General features: G+C 38.6%; 1 protein-coding gene and 1 long non-coding RNA gene across 4 annotated transcripts in view; one reads left to right on the forward strand and one right to left on the reverse strand.

Moving 5' to 3' along the window:
* LOC123617044 (uncharacterized) overlaps positions 1-16,431 on the forward strand; it is a 42,674-nt gene extending 26,243 nt beyond the window's left edge. For both annotated transcript variants that reach the window (XR_006725133.2, XR_006725132.2), the window contains exon 3: positions 8,630-16,431. This is a non-coding gene — a long non-coding RNA (uncharacterized LOC123617044). The remainder of the gene's footprint in view (positions 1-8,629) is intronic.
* CD84 (CD84 molecule) overlaps positions 1-19,499 on the reverse strand; it is a 31,370-nt gene extending 11,871 nt beyond the window's left edge. The window contains exons 1-2 of one of the 2 annotated variants that reach the window (XM_010955647.3): positions 19,123-19,491; positions 3,919-4,266 (exon numbers count right to left, since the gene is read on the reverse strand). In XM_010955647.3, the coding sequence (XP_010953949.1) occupies positions 3,919-4,266; positions 19,123-19,168 (394 nt within the window). In that variant the 5' untranslated portion in view covers positions 19,169-19,491. Of the gene's footprint in view, positions 1-3,918; positions 4,267-19,122 lie in introns of both variants that reach the window. The other variant, XM_074349687.1, reaches the window with a different exon arrangement.
* Positions 19,500-20,316: the final 817 nt, after the last annotated feature.

Raw genomic sequence — 20,316 nt, forward strand, 5'->3', positions numbered from 1 at the left:
CAGCAGGACCAGAGATGTTACCTATGCAAAACTGATGGGCAGAGAAGGTCAAAGTTGTGGCTGACAAGCCTTCATCCTTCCAAGTCAAAGAGTGTGGAAGCCATTGGAGACCTGGTTCAGAATCCACGCTCCACTATTGCCTAACTATGGAATGATGGCGAAGGTATCCAGCTTCACCAAGCGTTAGTGCCCTCAATTATAACACGGGGATAACAATTTTCTCCAGCTAGAGTGGTTGTGATTTATAAAGACCACTCTAAGACCTGTCTGTCTGCCTATGTATCTGTGTATCTATGTATCTATGTATCTGTGTATCTATGTATCTGTGTATCTATGCATCTATCTATCTATCTATCTATCTATCTATCTATCTATCTATCTGTCTGTCTGTCTATCTAATTATCAGTCTACCTGTGCTTGTATGTACATTAATTTTCTATTGGAGAGGCAAAATAAACTGACAACAGTCACTGCCTCTGGGAAGGGAGAATTGTATTTCACTGTATTATCTTTTGCTCTCTTTCTGCATATATTGCCTAAATATGTATAATCTTCATGTATTTTTAAAAATTAGGTGGTAGAAGCCCAGACACATAGGTAGTATTCAATAAATGTCAGTCTCCTTTTCTTTGCCTTCTTAGCTAACTGGCCCCAAAGTACAGATTTTGTCGTAAGAGCTTTCTCTAAGATTTTACAGTAGTCTGCCCTAATTACTGATGGTGTAACACCTCCTAAAGACTGAGTAGGTAAAACTAAATGTATAAAGGTATGAAAACAAATGTCACAAAATTGAATGACCTCTTTATTTTCTCAACCAAAGCTCCTGAATGAGTCAGATACTTTCTGAAGTGTCTACACTTGGATATGATTCTTTGACTTTGTCACTCAGGCCCAATTCAGAGTCTTCTTCATCAAGGGAAACCTTCATAACTAGAATCTAAAAGGGGCTAAGGGTTAAAAAATTAGTAATGACTGCTAGTTATTAAGTATCTAAGGCCATGCACTGTACTAGGAGCTCAATTAACACTATCTCATTTTATCCCAACTATTACAATCTATATTCTTTAGATAAGGAAATTTAGGCACAGAGAAGGTAAACAACTTGCCAAGGTCACACAGTTGGCAAGAGTTCTAATTCCAACATTAATACTCTTTCCAGTATGCCTTCCGTCCAGATACAACACGATTCAATTATGCTATGTTAATTAAGCACTTACAATTGCAAGCACTGTATTAGAACCTGAGGCTATTATGATTAATTCATTTCTCCAGTCAATACTTCTGCAGTACCTGCTATGTGCCAGGCAAGATAGGCGCTGGGGAATAGTGATAAACTTCATATACAAGTCCCTGCCTTTATGGAACTTGGAATTTTAGTGGATTAACTGTTTACCTGAATTGTATATATTAGCCACATTTCTGGTGGGGCAGATGGATGGTAAATCTTTGAGTCATGGCTCAAATATTCTCTGTGCTAGAAATTAGTGCTATCCAAATGGAAATAAAATGTGAATCACTTATATAATTTAAAATTTTCTAATAGCCACATTGAAATAGTAAAAAAAAAAAAAAAGGTAATATAATGATGTATTTTATTTAACTCAATATATCCAAAATGTTATCTTAACCTGTAACCAATATAGAAATAATTAATGAGGTATTTTGTGGGATTTTTTTTTTTTTTTTGTGCAAAGACTTTGAAGTCTAGTGTGTATTTAACACTTAGAGCACATCTTAATTTGTACTCATCACATTTCAAATACTTAAGAACTGCATGTGGCTAGTGGCTACCATATTGCACAGGCTAGATTAGCACTTCTCAAACTTCACCACACGTAGAAATAGTCCAGAGAGAATGTTAAAATACAGATTCCTGGACTTCACCACCAAAGATAAGAGTTGAGGCCTTAGAATCTGCATTTCCAGTAAGTTCCCAGGGCATGCGGATGCTGCCAGTGCACAGACCACACTTTGAATAGCATTACATAACACACCATGGATATCTCCCGGTGAATTGTGGTAATTTAAATGATGATAATAATGCTTTTAAAAGCATTTTGCATTAGCTACTGGAGAAATTAAAATTAAAACCAAAATGACATATACTACATACCCATCAGAATGGCCCAAATTTACAAAAATGGTGATAACGCTAAATGCTGGTGAGGATGCTGAAACATTGGATCATTCATATGTTCTTGGTGGAAATGTAAAATAGTTTGGCAATTCTTTTAAAACTAAGATGACTCTTAAAAGTTCTGGAGAGCGCTATCAAACCATGAAAAGACATGAAGGTAATGTAAATGCATATTACTAAGTGGAAGAAGTCAACTTGAAAGGGTTACATACTGTATGATTCCAACTACATGACATTCTGAAAAAGACAAAATTATGGAGACAGTAAAAAGATCAGTGGTTGCCAGGGGCTGGGGAGAGGAATGAATAAACAGAACACAGGAGGTTTTTAAGGCAGTGAAACGATTCTGAATGACACTATAATGGTGGCTAACTATCTATGTATTTGTCATTACCCATAGAATGTATGACACCAAAAGTAGACCCAAATGTAAACTATAGATTTTTGATGATTATGATGTATCACTGTATATTATCAATTGTACTAAATGTATCACTCTGATGGGAAAAGTAGATAATGAAGGAGGCTGTGCATGTTGTGGGGGGCAGGGTGCCACTGGGAACTCCCGTACTTTCGTACTCAATTTTTCTATGAACCTTGAACTGCTCTAAAAAAATAGAATCTATTTAAAAAGGGGAGAAAAAAGTTCTGGAGCTGAAGAGAGACGATGATCTCATAACAATGTGAATATACTTAATGCCACCGAACTGTACACTTAAAATGATGAATATGTTAAATGTTCCGCATATTTTATCATGATAAAATTTTAACAAATGGATTTACCAGATGATTTCATTCTTGGGCATTTATTTTCAAGAGACAAAAACATATCTCATGCAAAAACTTGTACACAAACATTCATAGCAGCTTTTTTTTTTTATAATAGCCCTCAAACTGGAAACAACTAAAATGTCTCTCCATAGGTGGATGGTTAAACAAAGTAGTACATCTATTCCATGAAATACTATCCAACAATAAAAAGATGTAACCTATTGATACTTGCAATAATTAGGATGACTCAAAAAATAATTAGGATGAGTGAAAAAAGCCAATCTCAAAAGCATGCTTACTGCATATTCTATATATGCAAAATTCGTGAAGTAACATAGTTTTAGATATGAAGAATGGATTAATGTTTCACAGGAGTTTGGGAGGGGAAAGGGGGTGGTAATGAGACAACAAAGGAATAAAGGAATCTTGTAACATTGGTACAGTTAAGTATCTTGATTGCAGTAGTGGTTATGCGAAGATACATATTGTACAACTGTTGTACAGAGCTACACATATACACGTAAATGAGTGCCTGTATAACAGATGAAATCTAAATAAGCTCAATAGATTGTGCCAATACTGATTTCCTGGTTTTGACATTGTCCTGTACGTACGGAAGATGTTACAACTGGGAGAGCCTGGGTGACATGCACACAGGACCTCCCTGTACATTTCTTTACACTTTTCTATGCATCTATAATTATTTCAAAATAAAAAAAGTTATTAAAAGTACTTTGCATACACTATCTTACTTGATCCTCACAATAACTATAGGAAGTAAACAGTATGATTATTCACACTTTATAGAAAAGGAAAATAAAGCCCACAGGAAGAGTATATAGCTAAAGGCAAGCAAAGCCACATCCTCTTGATAAGTATTGATATATTTATGTAAGTAGTTATAAGTATAAAAAGATTTAGGGAACCCAATTGTCAGATATATAGATATTCTTTGGATAGAAAAGTGCAAAGTAAAAATGAAAAACGAGCCCTGTCTTCCCACAACTTACGGTAGACTTGAAGGTTGTAGCACCTGGTGGTGGTGGTGAACTTCTCAGGGGTCTTTGTATTTATGTCAGCTTTGTAGATCCCTGAATCTTCCATCCTTAGATTTCTGAGCTCCAGGTTGTAGTTCTGACCTGAGACATTTATTCGTTCATGGTAATTTTGGTGGGTTATAGAAACTGTAGGTTCTGCTCCTGAGTTTCCTGGTACTACAAAAGCAACAGATGTTTTGGAATTCCAAGCAATGCTGGTAACCTCCTGTGATTCTTGGATATTTAAGGGGAAAGTGACTGACTCCCCCAGAATCCCATTCAACATGAGGATGTCTGTGTCACTTCCAGCTGCTTCCATATCTAAGGACATAAATAGAAAATTACAGCCATTTGACTTTTTCATCTTTTAGAGTTCCCTGTCTCCCCAGGCTTGAATCTCCCTGAGGGGCAGCTCATCCAGTTTCTTGAGGATATCTTTTTTTTTTTTTTTTTTTTGCATTCTACTATAGGTATATTCTAAAAGATTCTTATTCAAAAACTAAGTTTCCCAGTAAATTTTAAGGGATCCATTTCATTAAAAACATATTTATCTAGACGTATAGACTCTGAGAGCTAAAAGGAATTTGAGACCATAAACCTCCAAGAGATCTGAGATATTAAGTGTTTTTCTCCCCAGGATCATATTGTCAAGTGGCGGAAGACCTGGGACAAGAGCCTGAGATGATTACTATGGTCTTCACAAAAAACAAAGTTAACATTTATGCCTCTATTCTGAGAAGGCAGAGAGTGCTTTAGAGGCTCTGGAGTAAACATTCCCCACGTTGGTAATTTTGAGGGGTCTTTTTTGTTCACTGCTGTATCCCCAGTCTTTAGATGAGTACTTGACACAGGGTGGATGCTTAGTATATATTTGTGGAATGAATTAATAAATGGAATTCACCTATGTGTTGCCTAGGCTCTCTTGGAACAACTTCTGAAGTAAGCAAAGTTCATTTATGAATGAATGAATGAATGTATTTATTAAAGTTCAGCTTTGTTTGAGATACTATGGTAGGTATTTATTAGTTTATAATACAAATGTTTGTTGAGGCAAGGAGCCGGGGGGGACAATGGTGAATAAAAACAGATGCAGTTCCTGCTCTCTGCAACTTAACCCTTAAAGGAGGAGAAAGATGTTGATCAGGTAACTAACTACCAATGACGTAAATGTCACTGTACTTTGAGAGAGAATAGGAAGGGAACTTGATTTGTTCTGGGAATCCAGAAATACTTTCAGGTAAAAGCTGAAGGGTGAGTTCTTGTTGAAATCTAACACGGGAAAAATGAAAAATTAATCTTCTTCTCTTCCCCTTCATCATGTTACAAAGATAAAATCATCTGATACATATTTTATAAAATGAAAGGCAATATAATCACAAAGTGTTACTGTCTTTTCTTCCTCCTCTTCTTTCGTTGCTCTGTTACTCTCACTGAGCTCTGTTTGGTGTGAAATAGCATTTTGAGCCAGCATGAGTGATATTCAAAATCCTTAATAAACAATAAACACAGCACTGACCAATCAGAAAAGGCTTCAGTCATAAACATTAACAATAATGGGGCCATTCTAATGAGTACTGGTTGCACGTAAGCCCCAAAGAGCAGAACCAAAGTTTCCCATGTAAGTGAGTTCAGAGTGACCCTAAAGTTTATCCAGGGCTTGGCATAAAGAGGGCAAGAATAAAGGTCACTGAGAATATAAGTTATTCTGAAATGTCAGAAGAACAAAGAGATTTCTTAATCTGATGGTGGTGTCTCACTATGGCCACCTTACCCTCTAACCCATAACTCCTGGATGGCCAGGGACTACTGATCTATACCTATTTCCTCTCAGAACACCCACGATTTTCCCTTAGGAGGAAGATCCTAGGCAAGGACTGGAGACTTAGCTGGGGTGGGCTAAGTGCAGAGGGAGATGTAACAAAGTCCTGGGGGAAAGGGGTACACTAAGGACCCTTTTCTACATTTATTAAGTGCAAACTAAGTGCCAGATGCTGTGTTAGGGACTCAGGGGTAACTAGGAGGTGGCAGACCCAAGGAGCTCACAGCCCAGGGAATAAGGCATTTGTGTATACAGTTGAACAATAACACAATGTGATGGGTGAGAGCAAACCACAGGGGGAACAGAAGGAGAGACTAAGCTTGCCTTGGGTGGCAGGAATCAAAGTTTACCAAAATCCATTTCCTTGAACATTAATTCTCTGCAGATAAACTCTTCCACTGGGCTGATGATGTCTGGAATAGGGACACTTGGAGTGTCCCAGCCTACATCTTTGAATGTCCCAGACATGGACATGTGGCCTGTGCAGTCATACAGAGCCTTGAGCTCAGAAGGACCTGAACTTGATTTAATGCTGCTGTGTCACTTTGGATTTCATAATATTATTTGAACAAGGGTCCCCATATTTTCATGTTGTACTGGGTTCTGCAAATTATATAGCTGGTCCTGGTGTCAGATCTCCCAAATCTTGTAAGTTTTTGTTTTTGTTTTTGTTTTTTTTTGATATCAGGCCCTGGTACCTAATTTCCATTCTACACTTTGGATTCAGGTTCACATGTGAGAAGGCAAAAAAGGGTGGGTTCCATATATTTATAATTCTGGTGGGTTCTCTCATCAAACTCAGGAAGTGTGTAAGCAGTTTGCTAAGGCTGAGACCTTCTCAGTAAGAGGGGAGTAGTACAGTCACAAGTTGGTTGGTGTATGATGCTGATTTTGAAGTATGTCTTATCTCCTGTAGCAAGTCATTCAGGAAGTGATGCTGGGGTGAAGTGGTGGGAGTGGCAGAAAGGCAAAGCTGGGGGAAGTCCTGCTGCTTTTTTGTACTCTGGTGTTGTTGGGCTTGCTGAGAACAGACGTAGGGCTTGCAGTTCTGTCACCTTCAAACACTCCAGTGAGGTCTGAAAGAGGCAGCTGCAAAAGCATAGCATGTTGTGGAAAGATAGCGAGGCTGAAGACATAGGTGCCAGTACTTCTACTTATGAGCTGGGCAACCTTATTAAAGTCACAGGAATTTTCTGAATCTCAGTTTTTTCATCCATAGAATGGAAACAATAACTATAAAATTTGCCTATCTAATTAGTGATCAGAAAATCATAGAATATGAGTGGAAATGCTTTGTTAACCATCACAGCAAAATAAATGTCAGTTATTTCTGAGGCTATTAATGATAATGACTCTCATCTTCATCATCATCTTAACAATTAGTACATGCCCTTTGGGGTTTCCCTAACCCATTTCTATGATGGCCTTGGTGACACCAGGACCATATTGAAGAATTTATAAAGAGCCATTATTAAGGGCTGATTCAAGTAAAGTCTAGAGGGATAGTTTTTGGTTTCACTCCACCTGGTAGACTTTATTCTTCTCTTTAAGACTGCAGTTAAAACAAAAAGAATCCCCATATCAACCAACCCCAATATTTATTTTTCTAGATCCTGAAAGGACTCAAACATTATATTAGTGTTGGAGGAGACCTTAAGAAAACCCAATTTCAGAGAGAACTTGTGGCACAAAATATCTTAAGGACTTACCATGAAATGCATTATGCAAGTCTATGACCAAGAAATTTCCCTGTCTTTTTTAGAAATTTCATATCTGGTAAGGGAAATAAGACACACACATACACATAACTCTCCTTTGCAATGTTAGGTGGTACATAATAAATTCAGATGAATGGTAGAGACAGTCATTGCAGCAGGAATTCAAAGAAGGGAGAGATCACTTTGAGCTGCAGTGGTCAGGGAAAACTTCTTGGAGAAAACAGAATTTAAGAAAAACCTGAAGAATGAGTAGAATTTTACTGGATAGAGGGAAAGGATGGGTGTCTTGGGTCCTCAGGCCCTGAATAAAAATTTAGAAGCGAAGAATGTGTGATGTAGGTTGCATAAGCATAGATTTGCATAACAGAGTAGAGATAGATAAGGCTGGAGATATAAATTAGGTTTAGATTTGGGACAGCCTTGAGTTTGAAGTCTATACCACAGGCAGAGGGGAGCTATTAAAGTTTTTGAGAATAAAGATTAAAATAATGTTTTAGAATCATAGTGATATGGTAATGAAGTGTAGGAAGAATGAGAGGAAAGAGAAACTGGACTTGAGAGACCATGTCAGAGGCTATTGTAGCCATCTGGGCATGAACCAGGGAATGATAATAAGAATAGAAAGGAAGGGCTGTATTTGAGAGATAGTGCAAAGAAAAACAAGCAATAAGGAGGCATCTAATTAAATTCAGCTGTTCAACAATATATTTTGTGTGTCTACTTCATGTCAATAGAAAACTAATTAAGTTGACTACAGGAAAATTGATTAAGTTTATGCTGGAAAGACACCAAAAGGAGAAGACAAGTTTAGGGTTAAAAATACTGAATATGGGATGATGATGGACCATCTAAGTAAGCAGTTCGAAGGATGGTAGATAAGAAGAGAGAATGGGTTTAAAGTATTGTTTTGGGGCGGGCTGTGGCAGAATCTGCTAACTGCTTTCCAATGGTTCTTTTTGCCCCTAATTTTTAGCCTGGAATATGGACACCCAGAATAAACACTATATTGCCCAGCCTTCTGCTAGCTCAGTTTGGTCATGTGACTAAGTTCAGGTCAATGGGATGAAAGTTCAAAATGTTGTATTGACTTTTATGTCTTTAAGAAGAGGACACTTGGCTTTCTTCATCACTTCTTCACTTCTTGCAGGCTGGAATGCCATGACAACTGGATCTCAGACATTTTGGATCAAGAAGAGGAAGCCAAGTATTGAGAATTGTGGAGCAGGAAGATTGAAAAAGTATGGATCCCTGATGATCTTGTGAACTATTCTACCAATGGAGCTGCCAACTCCAGATATTTCACATGGGCAAGAAATAAACTTCTTTCTTCTTTAAGCCATTCTTATTTTTGAGTCTCTGTCACTTGCCATCAAACTGAAATCCAAGTCGTTTAGGAACCATCTATGGAAAAGAGGTGATTGAAGAAGAGGGTCACTTGGGAAGAGTAAGGCTGAAGTCCAAGGCTGAGCCTGTGAACCGTGCCCACAGTCATAGAAGAGGCACTATCAAAAGAAACTGAATAGACCAAGTGGTAGGAGTGGCAAGACAGTCATCAATGGTGGGTAATATCTTGGAACCCAAGAGGAGAAAGAATCTCAAGAAGATGTCTAATTGATTAGTCAGTCTGATGTCTAATTATTCAAAGTGTTCAAGTGAGATAAAGACTGAAAATGGCCCCTAAATCTGCCCATTAGGAGACTACTGTTGGCCTTTGAGAATGTAGTGCAATTTAAGATGTTTCAAGTGGAAGCCAGAGTATAGAGGATTTGAGGATAAAATAGGTGGTAAGGGAGTGGAGAAGCCTGATAGTGAAAGAAAGGTTATAAAATAGAACCATAGCTAGAGGGTCAAGCAAAGCTGACTTATTTGATTTTATTTTAAAATAAAAGATATTGGTGGGGAGAGAGTGGTAGGGAGGGAGAGAAGAGAGATATTTCCTTGATGGCATCTGCTCTAGGTTAGGTGCTCCTACTCACGCAGTTGTGTTTCTCTCTCATAGTACATGCCACGTTGGGTGGTAGTCACGAATCCTGTTTCTGGACACCGTGAATCACTTGAAGCTGGGGACCTTGAATTCAAATCCCCAACCCAGCACAGTGGCCACTAATGCTTGGGTGGAACAAAAGATGGAATGGCAATGTCACACAGCGAAAGGTTTTCAACCAGAGGAAGGCCGTGTCTTCATCTGAAGTGGAAGGAAAAAAGGAAAGGAAGAGCAGAATGATAAGGGTATTTTGAGGTGTTTTGGGGGGTAGGGATTGAAGAAAGTCTGCTTGGTGAGGTGGAGGGAACACAGGTTTGATGGGTGTATGATCAAGTTCAACCCCTGACTCTATGGAGGCCCTTATCTTCCTTTACTACAGGCTAGGATGTAATAACGTCTGCCTCACAGAATTATTGTGAGGGCACATGGAAGGTGCTTAATGCATAGTGGGCATTTTGGAGCAGGGAGAATAAAATAGCAGACAGTCATGCTTGCTGGCCTTCACTTCTTCCATAATGTAGGAGGCGAGAATGGGCAAGGGTTGGACTAGTTAGGAAATACAAGGGTAAGGGTCGCAGGTTTTGAATCCAGGTATATTTGAACCTAGATATGTTATATTAAGAAAATTATTTAAATTCTCTGGTCCTCAGGTTTCTCACCTCTAAAATGTGGATAATTATTAAGTGCAATTATGAAGATAAAGCACTTAATAAAGCACTTGCACATATAAATGGTAGTTGCTATTATTATTTTTGATGATCATAAAACATTTGAGGAAATGCAACTCTAAGGAACACCCTAGGGAGTTAAGAAGAGATTGATTATGGGGATAAAGGGACTGTCGAGCAGCCTTAGGAGCCCAATGAAGAAGTGATGACCCACAGTCAAAACATCCCCCAATGAGTGTGATTTCTTGACTCCCACAGCCAGACCACACAGCAGAGAAGGGTCAGAGAAAAGCAACACTTCTAGAGAAGAAGCAAAGGCAAGAAAAGGCTGGAACCCTGGGGAGTGGGCTTGGATGGAAAAATGTTTCACTGTGACCCCAGGTAGCTATAGTGAAGAAGGAACCTGAGGGGTAGGGTGACACCAGTTTGGACAGAGAGCACTGTGAACAGCCTATTCATTGGAGCTGGATTTCCCCTCCTGGAGGAGAAGCTGGGGGCTTTTCCCAGCCTAATATACCTTTCTATGTCTTAGGTGGTCACTCCTATTTCCCTGGATGAAGCCTTGTGTATGGATGGACTTTACAAATATACCATTCATGATAAAGTAGCTACCAAAACCACTGACTGGAAGAAAGCAAAAGAGAATATGAGAAAAAGAAATGTGTTTGGAAAAAAAAACAATCAGAAACTTCATCTGGGTTAGAAATATTGATGGAATAGGAGGACTTTAACTGGATAGAAGAAAATTCTTCATAGCTGAGCAAGAGAAACTTACTAAAGAAGTGTTGGGTGGAATCCAAAGTGATTTTGAAATATCAAATATTGATGACAGTGGATGGGTGTTCAGACCTAAAATGTCGTAGTTCTCCTTAGAGTCTATTAAAAACAAAGATAGCATACACTTGGGGTTTTGAGGGGCTCCCTAGTCTCCTTTCATATACTTTGCCATTTTCTTCTAGACCGTGTCTGTTCTGGTCCCTCCCGCTCCCTCCTCATTGCCTACCCTTCTCTCCCCTACTCACTCCAATCACACTGGCTTCCTCATCCTTCAGACCAGTTGGGAACAATTGCTGTTGCCTTAGAGACTCTGTACTTGCTGCCCTCCTTGTCTACAGCACTCTTTCCAGCACTCTCTCACTGTGAAACAGCTCCCATATCATCTCATCAGAGAGAGCTTTCCTAATCGCCCAGTTTAAGTAGCACTCCCCTCCCCATCACTCTCTATTGCCTTGCCTTACTTCCTTTTTCTTCCTAGCCGTAACGACTACTAAAACATTGCGCGTATTTACTTACTGTCTATCCCACCCCGCACTCCCATGAGAATATAATTGCCATAAATGCAGTCTTTGTTTTGGTCACTATTATTTCCCTAACAGTTAGTGGATGATTATTAAATATTTGTTGAAAGAATAAATACTTTTTTGGCTACTGACCCAATTACCCACTTTCTAGCAATAAAAAGGAAGGTAGAAAATTCAGAGCAAGAGTAAGACTGAGGGCAAGAGAGAACTCTACTGGTCTCTGGGTCTTAGTGTGGGATGTCCGGAATGTAAACTGATTAACAAGGAAGAGCAATTGGCTAACTGTAACTTCTTTCCACTCCAATATTCTTATGCTGTTAACAAATTTTTTTTTGTGTAGATCCTCGGGCTGGGGAAATCATAACCTGGTTAGTAAAAGTGTCTTGAGCTAGGGATCAAGAAACATGTTCTAGTCAAGGCTCTGTTGCCAACCAGCTAACTGACCATGACTAAGTCACTTACCTGCTAAACCTCAGGATTCTAGTTGGTAAATTAAATAAAATTCCTCCTCCACTTTGAGAAATTATGAGGATCAAATGACAAGAGAGTGCTGTCAAGTGTGTACAGTAACAGAGAAGAATCTAGAGACCCCAAAGGGAGTCTTGCCCCGAGGAGCACTGTCTTTCTGCCCCCGTGTCAGGCACTAGGAGTTAGTGATGAAGAGCCAGGCTGCCTGAGCTTGAATTCTGCTTCTGCCCAATTCTAGCCAGGAGACCATGGGAAAGTTAACAACCTCTCTGTGTCTCGGTTTTATCAGCTTCAAAATGAAGCTAATAGGCTAATAATAGCACTTACTTCAAAGAAATGTTATGACAGTTAAATGAGTTAATATCTGTAAGCCTCTTAGAAAAGTACCTGCCATCTACTAGGCACCATATGTGTTTGTTATATAAAACAAAAAAGCACTGTTACAGAGATTAAAATAACAGCCCCAGGCAACTCTTATGGGAAAAAGAAGAGTTGGAGTGTTGGGAAGATCTTGGAGAAGCTCAACATGAAGGTATTCACAAGCGTGGAAATAAAGAAGGGTGTATGGTTGCTTAACAGCTACCTACACCCCCTCATTTCTTTAGGATCCTTCAAATAAGCATTTCTTGTTCTTTTTTCAGCACTAACTAACCTTCCCCATCTCTCCTCCCATCTACTGCTTCCCTTAATCCAGGCCTAGAAGGGTGACCAGAGGTAGACACACTCCGTGGCACTCAGAAGGGTGATGGTTGTAATCAGTTTTTCTCAGTGAAGGGAAGTAGCAGGCAAAGAGGAAGCAAAGGGTTAGCAGCCATAAGTTTTGTGTCATTCTCCATGATGATGAAAAGCCCTTGGTCATATGGTTTTTAAAAGGAGGAACCTAAATTACATCAAAAAAAATAAAATGCTTGGGAATAACCCTGACCAAGGAAGTGAAAGACTTAGAAGCTCAGAATTATAAAATGTTCATAAAGGAAATTAAAGATAATTTAAAGAAATGGAAAGATATCCCATGCTCCTGGACTAGAAGAATTAGTATTGTTAACAATAGCTATTCTACCCAAAGCAATCTATAGATTTAATGTGACCCCTATCAAATTACCCAGGACACTTTTTACAGAAATAGAAAAAAATAATCCTAAAATTTATGGAATCACAAAAGACCCAGAATTGCCAAAGCAATACTGAAGAAAAAGAACAAAGTTGGCAGCATAACCCTCTCAGACTTCAAACAATACTACAAAGCTACAGTAATTAAAACAGCACGGTATTGGCACAAAAATAGACATATGGATCAATGGAACAGGATAGAGAGCCCAGAAATAAACCCACATACCTACAGTTAATTAATCTTCAACAGAGGAGTCAAGAGTACACAATGGAGGAAAGACAGTTTGTTTGGCAAATAGTGTTGGGAAAGATGGACAGCCACATGTAAATCAATGAAGTTAGAACACTCTCGCACACCATACACAAAAATAAACTCAAAATGGCTTAAAGATTTAAATATAAGACAAGACACCATAAATTTCCTAGAAGAAAACATAGACAAAACATTCTCTGACATAATTGTAGCAATGTTTTCTTAGGTCAGGCTCCCAAGGCAATAGAAATAAAAGCAAAAATAAAGAAATCAGACTTACAAGCTTTTGCACAGGAAAGGAAACCATAAAGAAAACAAAAAGACAACTACAGACTGGGAGAAAATATCTGCAAATGATGCAACTGACAAGGGCTTAATTTCCAGAGTACACAAAACAGCTCATACAACTCAATAACAAAAAAACAAACAACCTAATCAAAAAATGGGCAGAATTGCTAAACAGATATTTCTCTAATGAAGACATACAGATGGCCAATAGGCACATGAAAAATGCTCAATGTCACTAATTATCAGAGAAGTGCAAATAAAAACTACAATGAGGTACAACCTCACACTGTTCAGAATGGCTATCATTAAAAAGTCCACAAACAATAAATGCTGGAGAAGGTGTGGGAAAAAGGGAACCCTCCTACACTGTTGATGAGAATGTAATTTGGTGCAGTCACTATGGAAAACAGTATGGAGGTTCATTATAAAAGTAAAAACAGAGCTATGATCCAGGAATCCCACTCCTGGGCGTATATCTGGAGAAAACTCCAGTTTAAAAAGATATATTCACCCCATTGTTCATAGCAGCATTATTTACAATAGCCAAGACATGGAAACAACCTAAATGTCCATTGACAGATGATTGGATAAGGAAATTGTTATACAAATATAAACATATATATATACACACACATATATATACATGCACACACACACATACACAATGGAATACTACTCAGCCATAAAAATGAAATAATGCCATTGCAGCAGTAGATGGACTGAGAGATTCTAATACTAAGTGAAATAAGTCAGACAGAAAAAGACAAGTGTCATATGATATCACTTATATGTGAAATCTGAAAAAAGAGACAAATGAACTTATTCACAAAATAGAAACAGACTCACAAACATAGAAAACAAACTTATGGTTATCAAAGGGAAAACAAGGGTCAAGGGGAAGGATAAAATAGGAGTTTGGGATTAGCAGATATGAGCTACTATATATAAAATAAATAAACAGCAGTGTCCTACAGTATAGCACAGAGAACTATATTCATTATCTTGTAATAACCTATAATGAAAAAGAATGTGTGTGTGTGTATATGTATATATACATATACACACAAATTCTCAAAACAGAGATGGGATCCTGGCCATCCATTGTTTTAGCACTACTCCATTCAAGAAGCATATAATAAACAGTTGAATATAACAAAGGAAAAGTGGGTATGTTCCTCCACCAACATCAGTCCCCCAATTAATTGCTCATACCTCTTTATTTACCAGCTTCCACATAGACAAGTCTAGTTACCCCCAAACTTACATATTCATCCTCTAAGGTTCTAAAGAAAAAAGGTTTGACTCAGGAAATACTTGAGTAGCCTGAGTGACCCAGCATTCCTTAGGGCTCCTGTTGTGAAGGCACTTGGCCGCTCTGTGGGTCACCATATTGATCTCCAGGGACGCCTCGGCAGATTGGAGTCGTGTCTTATCACAAGGATGCAGCTTCCAGCCTCTCCTTGGAGCATGGGTTTTTAAGCTGATGTCCTGATGCTCAGTTTTCCCAATACATAATATGCTTTTCCATTTCTTTAACTGCTATAACTGGGCTTTTGCTTTTAAGGCCTTTCTAAGTGTCCATAGTAATAGTCTGCTTAAATCTCTTTCTAGAATAGAGGCTTTGTCTTTATCTTGAAGATTCTTCTCTATTAGGACTTTGGACCAGTGGCAAATTAACCCTTGGCAGGATTCTTCTCCAGTCATGAAATCCTGTCTCTAACCCCAGGATGATGGTCGGAGCTGATTTACCCATGCATAGATATCCAGATGGGCCCACTCACTTCTCTTGGACTTTAAAGCATCAACTGCTGGAACACTCTGTGATTGTATTCTACATTCAACAGGACATCAAGACCCTGATGATACTGGACCCTTGTTTGTTCTGAAGAAGCTAATTCAAGTCAACCCAAATCATGCTGATGTCAACGGTACTTGAATCGTGTCTAGATACAGTCATTTCCTTGGCTCTTCTGCCTTGCTGGCCTGTCTAAACTCCTGTTATTGGCAAAGGCCTGCCCACTAGCCCACCTATAGAGGTGGGTGTAGAGATAGGCCCATCCTCTGCTGAATAATATTTTCTTGTTGGGAATACATCACCACTCTTCAGTGATAAATCTCAAAGTGTGATAACCATCAATAGTAGGGACAATATTTTATTCCACTTTGGCATCAAAGTGGGTGAAGGCGGCACTGCTCAGTGGTTAAGTCTAAAGACACTGGAGTTCAAATCTGGCTTCCTCCACTTTTTGGCTAAATGACCTCTAATTTTCTGTGTTTCAATATTTTCATTTATAAAATTTGGATATTAATAATACCCACCTCATAGGATATTGTGAGGATTAAACAAAATAACAAATGTAGGCTACTTGGAGTAATGCTAGTTGTGTAGTGATTGTTCTGTAAATGGTTAGTTATTAACTCTTATTGGTGGGAGAGAGGAGAAGGGTGCAAGAGGAGAGAATGAAGAAACTAAAGCAAGAAAGGCGTGGAGAAATAAAAGAGTTAAAGGAGTGTGAAAGAGAACATGTGGAGGGAAATGGGCATGGAGCAAAAGTGGTGGACTCTTCTGCTTTCTACCCCAAAGGGTGGACGGTTAGTAGAATAGTTGGAGGGACAGTCAGAATCACGGTGTTCACAAGTCATGATGAGAAAATTGACATCAGAGCACAAGACAGTGAGTCTTGGTTCTTAGAGAAAACTTTTCCAACATGGAATGATCATGAGTGCGCACACTCAGACTTCTCTTATTTCAAGGGAAAAATGGGGATTTCTGACCTTGTTTTCCCATTGCCTCTTAGCTGATTCAATTGCTTTGAACTCCAGGTAAGTACAAAAAAGTCAGTGTTGACTTCTAAGCCCAATGCTAAATATAAGGGACCACCTCTGCCAGGAAGAGCAGCAGGAGGGGTTTAAGGTATATTTTTGCACTCAGGATATGTCTGTGGAATAATCTTTTTAAGAGGCAAGCAGATCCACTTAGCAAAGGCAAATGGTACATGAAAGTACTTCTGATTTTGCTGCTGTAAAAACAAGCCCCTACCCCTCCTTCCCAGGTCCCTGACAAAATGAACATTTCATCCCTGGTTTCCTCTTCCAGAACCCCAAAAGCCCACACCTCAGCTCATATTCCTACCTTCTTTTCTCCTGCTCATGTTCCTTGGATCATTCTAAACAGAGGAATCTTGCCTAGGATCTCTGTGGGAGAAAGCCCTGGCTCTTCCTAACACTAGGTAAAAAGCAAGTGTGAAAAGCAACAGCGGCATTAGCTGATACTCGTTAAGCACTTATTATATTCAGGTACCACGCTAAGCATTGTACATGAATTATCATTTTGATTCTCAAAACAATCCTATGGTACTAACGGTCTCCCCATTTTGAAGTCTAAATAGCAGCCCTGGGGCCCAGGACAGGCCGCCTCAAAATATGCCAAAATGGCATATTGATTATTTTGAATTGAAGTTGCTTAAGAAGCAGACACTGCAGGAGGGAAACTCTGGCCCTTCTCTGTCCCCCCGAAAGCAGAAAATACATCTCCATGTGCAAGGTGCATTCCTGCATCTGAAGGTAGAGGCCATCCTTATTGCCAGATACAGGGAACTCAGGGCAAGAAGCCTGTATAAACGTTAATTTACTACCCCAAGCCAAACTCTGTTTAGATTCTTCACTAATTAAGCACCCAGAACCTAAGTATCTCTGTCTTGTCAATTTCCCACAAATTTATTGTTTCTTTGTCTAAAAAGTATAAAAGTTGCCTGCTTTAGCCACTCCTTAGTTCCCATTTCTATGAGACCTCTGTGTGCATCAATTAAAATTTGTTTCTTTTCCCCTGTTAATCTGTTTTGTGTCAATTGTATTATTAATCCAGCCACAAGAACTCAAGAGGGATAGAGGGGGAAATAGCCCCCTTCCTGACAACAGGTGGAGTTCATATAACTTTCCCAAAGTCAATCCAGCTAGTGGATGAATGATTTACTGACAGCTGATTTGACAACTTCGATTTCAGTTTCACAGATGAGGCAAGTGTATCTTAGTGCTACCTTTTACCTTAGCACGTGTTAGCCCTTTGAAGAGCATCAAGTACTTTAAAACTGAGTGACTGAAGAGGTCAGAAAAGAGTGGAGCAGAAAGAGCTATAGCCTTGGGATTAGAAGAACAAATGTCCATTTCCAGTTCTACCAATTTCAGGTTGTGAAATTCCAGGTGAATTGTTTAACCTGAATCTTAGTCTATTTTACATGATGGGATTAATAAAATCTATCTTGCTTCTTATTTCAATGATTTTAGTATGTCTCACATAAGAACATAGGCATAAAAATTGTAGAATGCTTTGTAAATTAGTGGTATCAAATACCACCCTGTCCAGCCCTTCTTTGGAATATTGGGGACATCCCTAGATTTCCATTTAGGTTCTATCCAGCTTTTTCGCCATCTACTTGCATTTTCTACTTGTGTGTCAGGGTGACTAGCATGGGCTCCAAAAACTTGGTGTGCCTAGTGGCTGCAATCTCCATGAAGCTCACCTTAAAGGAACTGCGCTCTAAATGATCAAAGGAACCAGAGAGACCAAGGCCCACTGATACTTCCTTTTCAGGAAATTCTAACCCACTAGATCCTGTGTTCTAACTCAGGGGAAGAATTTACATTTCCTGGGTTGGTGAGAGATACTGTAAGTAGATTTAGCAATGCCAAACTGAGTCAGTTTTTATATAAACAAGGCAGTTGTTTGGATTCAATGAGATGATATATGCAACGATGAAACAATCCCAGAGCTATGTTAATGTTACAGAGTTTCTTTGTCCTAACAAACAACCACCAATATTCATCTGCCCTTTATACTTTAAAGCCGTAAGTAAGAAAAACAGAATTTTTAGTTCGTTTCTTTTTCGAGAACTAACTTATTTGTAAAACAGGGATATTAATCTCAATTACTTTAATAATCCAATTATCTTAGAGTTTTTGGAGGACAGAAACAGAGTAAGAGCTCTGAATATGCTTTGAAAATAAAAGGAGTGAAGTCCTCGCTTCAATCCCCAGTACCTCCATTAAAAAGATTTTTTTTTTTAAGAAAATAAAGTGAGCTTATAGAGATTAAGTTTTTACAGTGCGGATTATAGTCACCCATCACTCGAATCTGCTGGAGCAATGAAATATAACTAAGAAGGGCATATTTCTAAAAGAATTTTTTTTTAAAAAAGGCCATATTTCTTTTAAAATCTATGTAACACATTCTAATGCTGAAAAGAAATTGCTTTTAAGTTTTCCCAGGTTTTGGATTTATCTATTCTTTTGTTGGTTTTCTGGGCAAGTCTATCACACGCTGACTCTTCTGAACAGAAGGGTTTGTCTCAGACCTTTAGAGGCTGAGTGCAGATAAAATTCAGATAAATAAACTGTAAAGATGAAAAAGTTATTTAGATCTTAAGTCTCTCCCCAGACATTTGGATCTCTTTTGAGACCCAGAGTGTTTCTGTTAAAACAGATCCAAAGGCCACTTCAATGTCTTCCTTAAGGGCAATTTCTAAAACTTAGCAGAAAACTAGGTGGGGATCAGCAAGGATCAGAACTCACAGGTTTGTAGGTTAAGGAGTAAGATCCACAGGTGGTGACACGCCATCTTCTTCCAGGGTACAATCTTCTTCGGACGTGTATGGCAGTCTTCCAACAGGGAGCCAGTTTCTTTTCAGTTTTCTTGCTCCTTTTTATAGTCACATCTAAAAAAGGAAGTGTGAGCTAACAGATGTAAGACAGGCTAGTTTTTCCTGTTGTTGAAAGTGCCTTGCATTAATTATTTATTCAACAAATATTTATTGAATGCCTACTATGTGCCAGGCACTATTCTGGGCACTAGCAATATAAACAGCAACAAAGCAATTGGTCTCCCTCCTTTCTTGGGGCTCATGTTCTTGTTGGGGGGAATCAACAATTAACAGGCAGTATAGTGTGGTAAGTGTTGTAAAAGGGAAAAAAAGGGGAACTGAGAGGGTAGCACGAGCAGTGGACAGGCTAGGACAGTGTCGAGAAGGCTTCCTGAAGGAAACTTCCTGAAGGAATTGACAGCCAAGCTGAGCCAGATCTGAAGAGTAAATTAGCATTATTAAGTGAAAGGTGGGAGGGAATAGGGAATAGGAAGAATGTGTTAATGCTATAGGAGCTTAATAAATGGTAAAAACTAATGTTATATAGAATTATATAATCATATAGTTATTCGTATATAATCATTATAAAATTATATGTGATAATAGTATATGTATGTGATCAGACAGCATATGCTTATGTTATATATAATTATATAAATTATATATTATGTATATAATTATAATTGAGCTACATGTAACACAGGACTGTTCTCTAGTAGAGGCCCCCAATCCCTGTTAGGATAACAAAGGCCTTGTATGTATATGAAGTGTGAATTTCATTATTAATGAGAATAAATATTTGGGTCCAGATGCCAAGCAGTTTGGACTTAGCTGCTTTGGGGAGTGCAGGGAAAGCTGAAGACACAGGCCCTGAGATCTGGAGGAAGTAAGATTATGTACAGCCTTGCCCACTGAGAGGAATCCTCAGCCAGCTAGCTCATTCCTAGGCAGTGTGAGCCTCTGGAGTCATTTACTGAACAATCCTTAGTGGTTGACTTTGAGAAAGGAAGTGTCATTGCGTTCTCTGTGATATACCCCAAACAACTATAACCAGGAATCCACACATATTTAAAATGCTTTCAAATATTTTTTGTTTTATTTTTCACAATAAAATCTTTAAAAATCT

This window comes from Camelus bactrianus, chromosome 21 (assembly GCF_048773025.1).
Source record: "Camelus bactrianus isolate YW-2024 breed Bactrian camel chromosome 21, ASM4877302v1, whole genome shotgun sequence".
NCBI lineage: Eukaryota > Metazoa > Chordata > Mammalia > Artiodactyla > Camelidae > Camelus > Camelus bactrianus.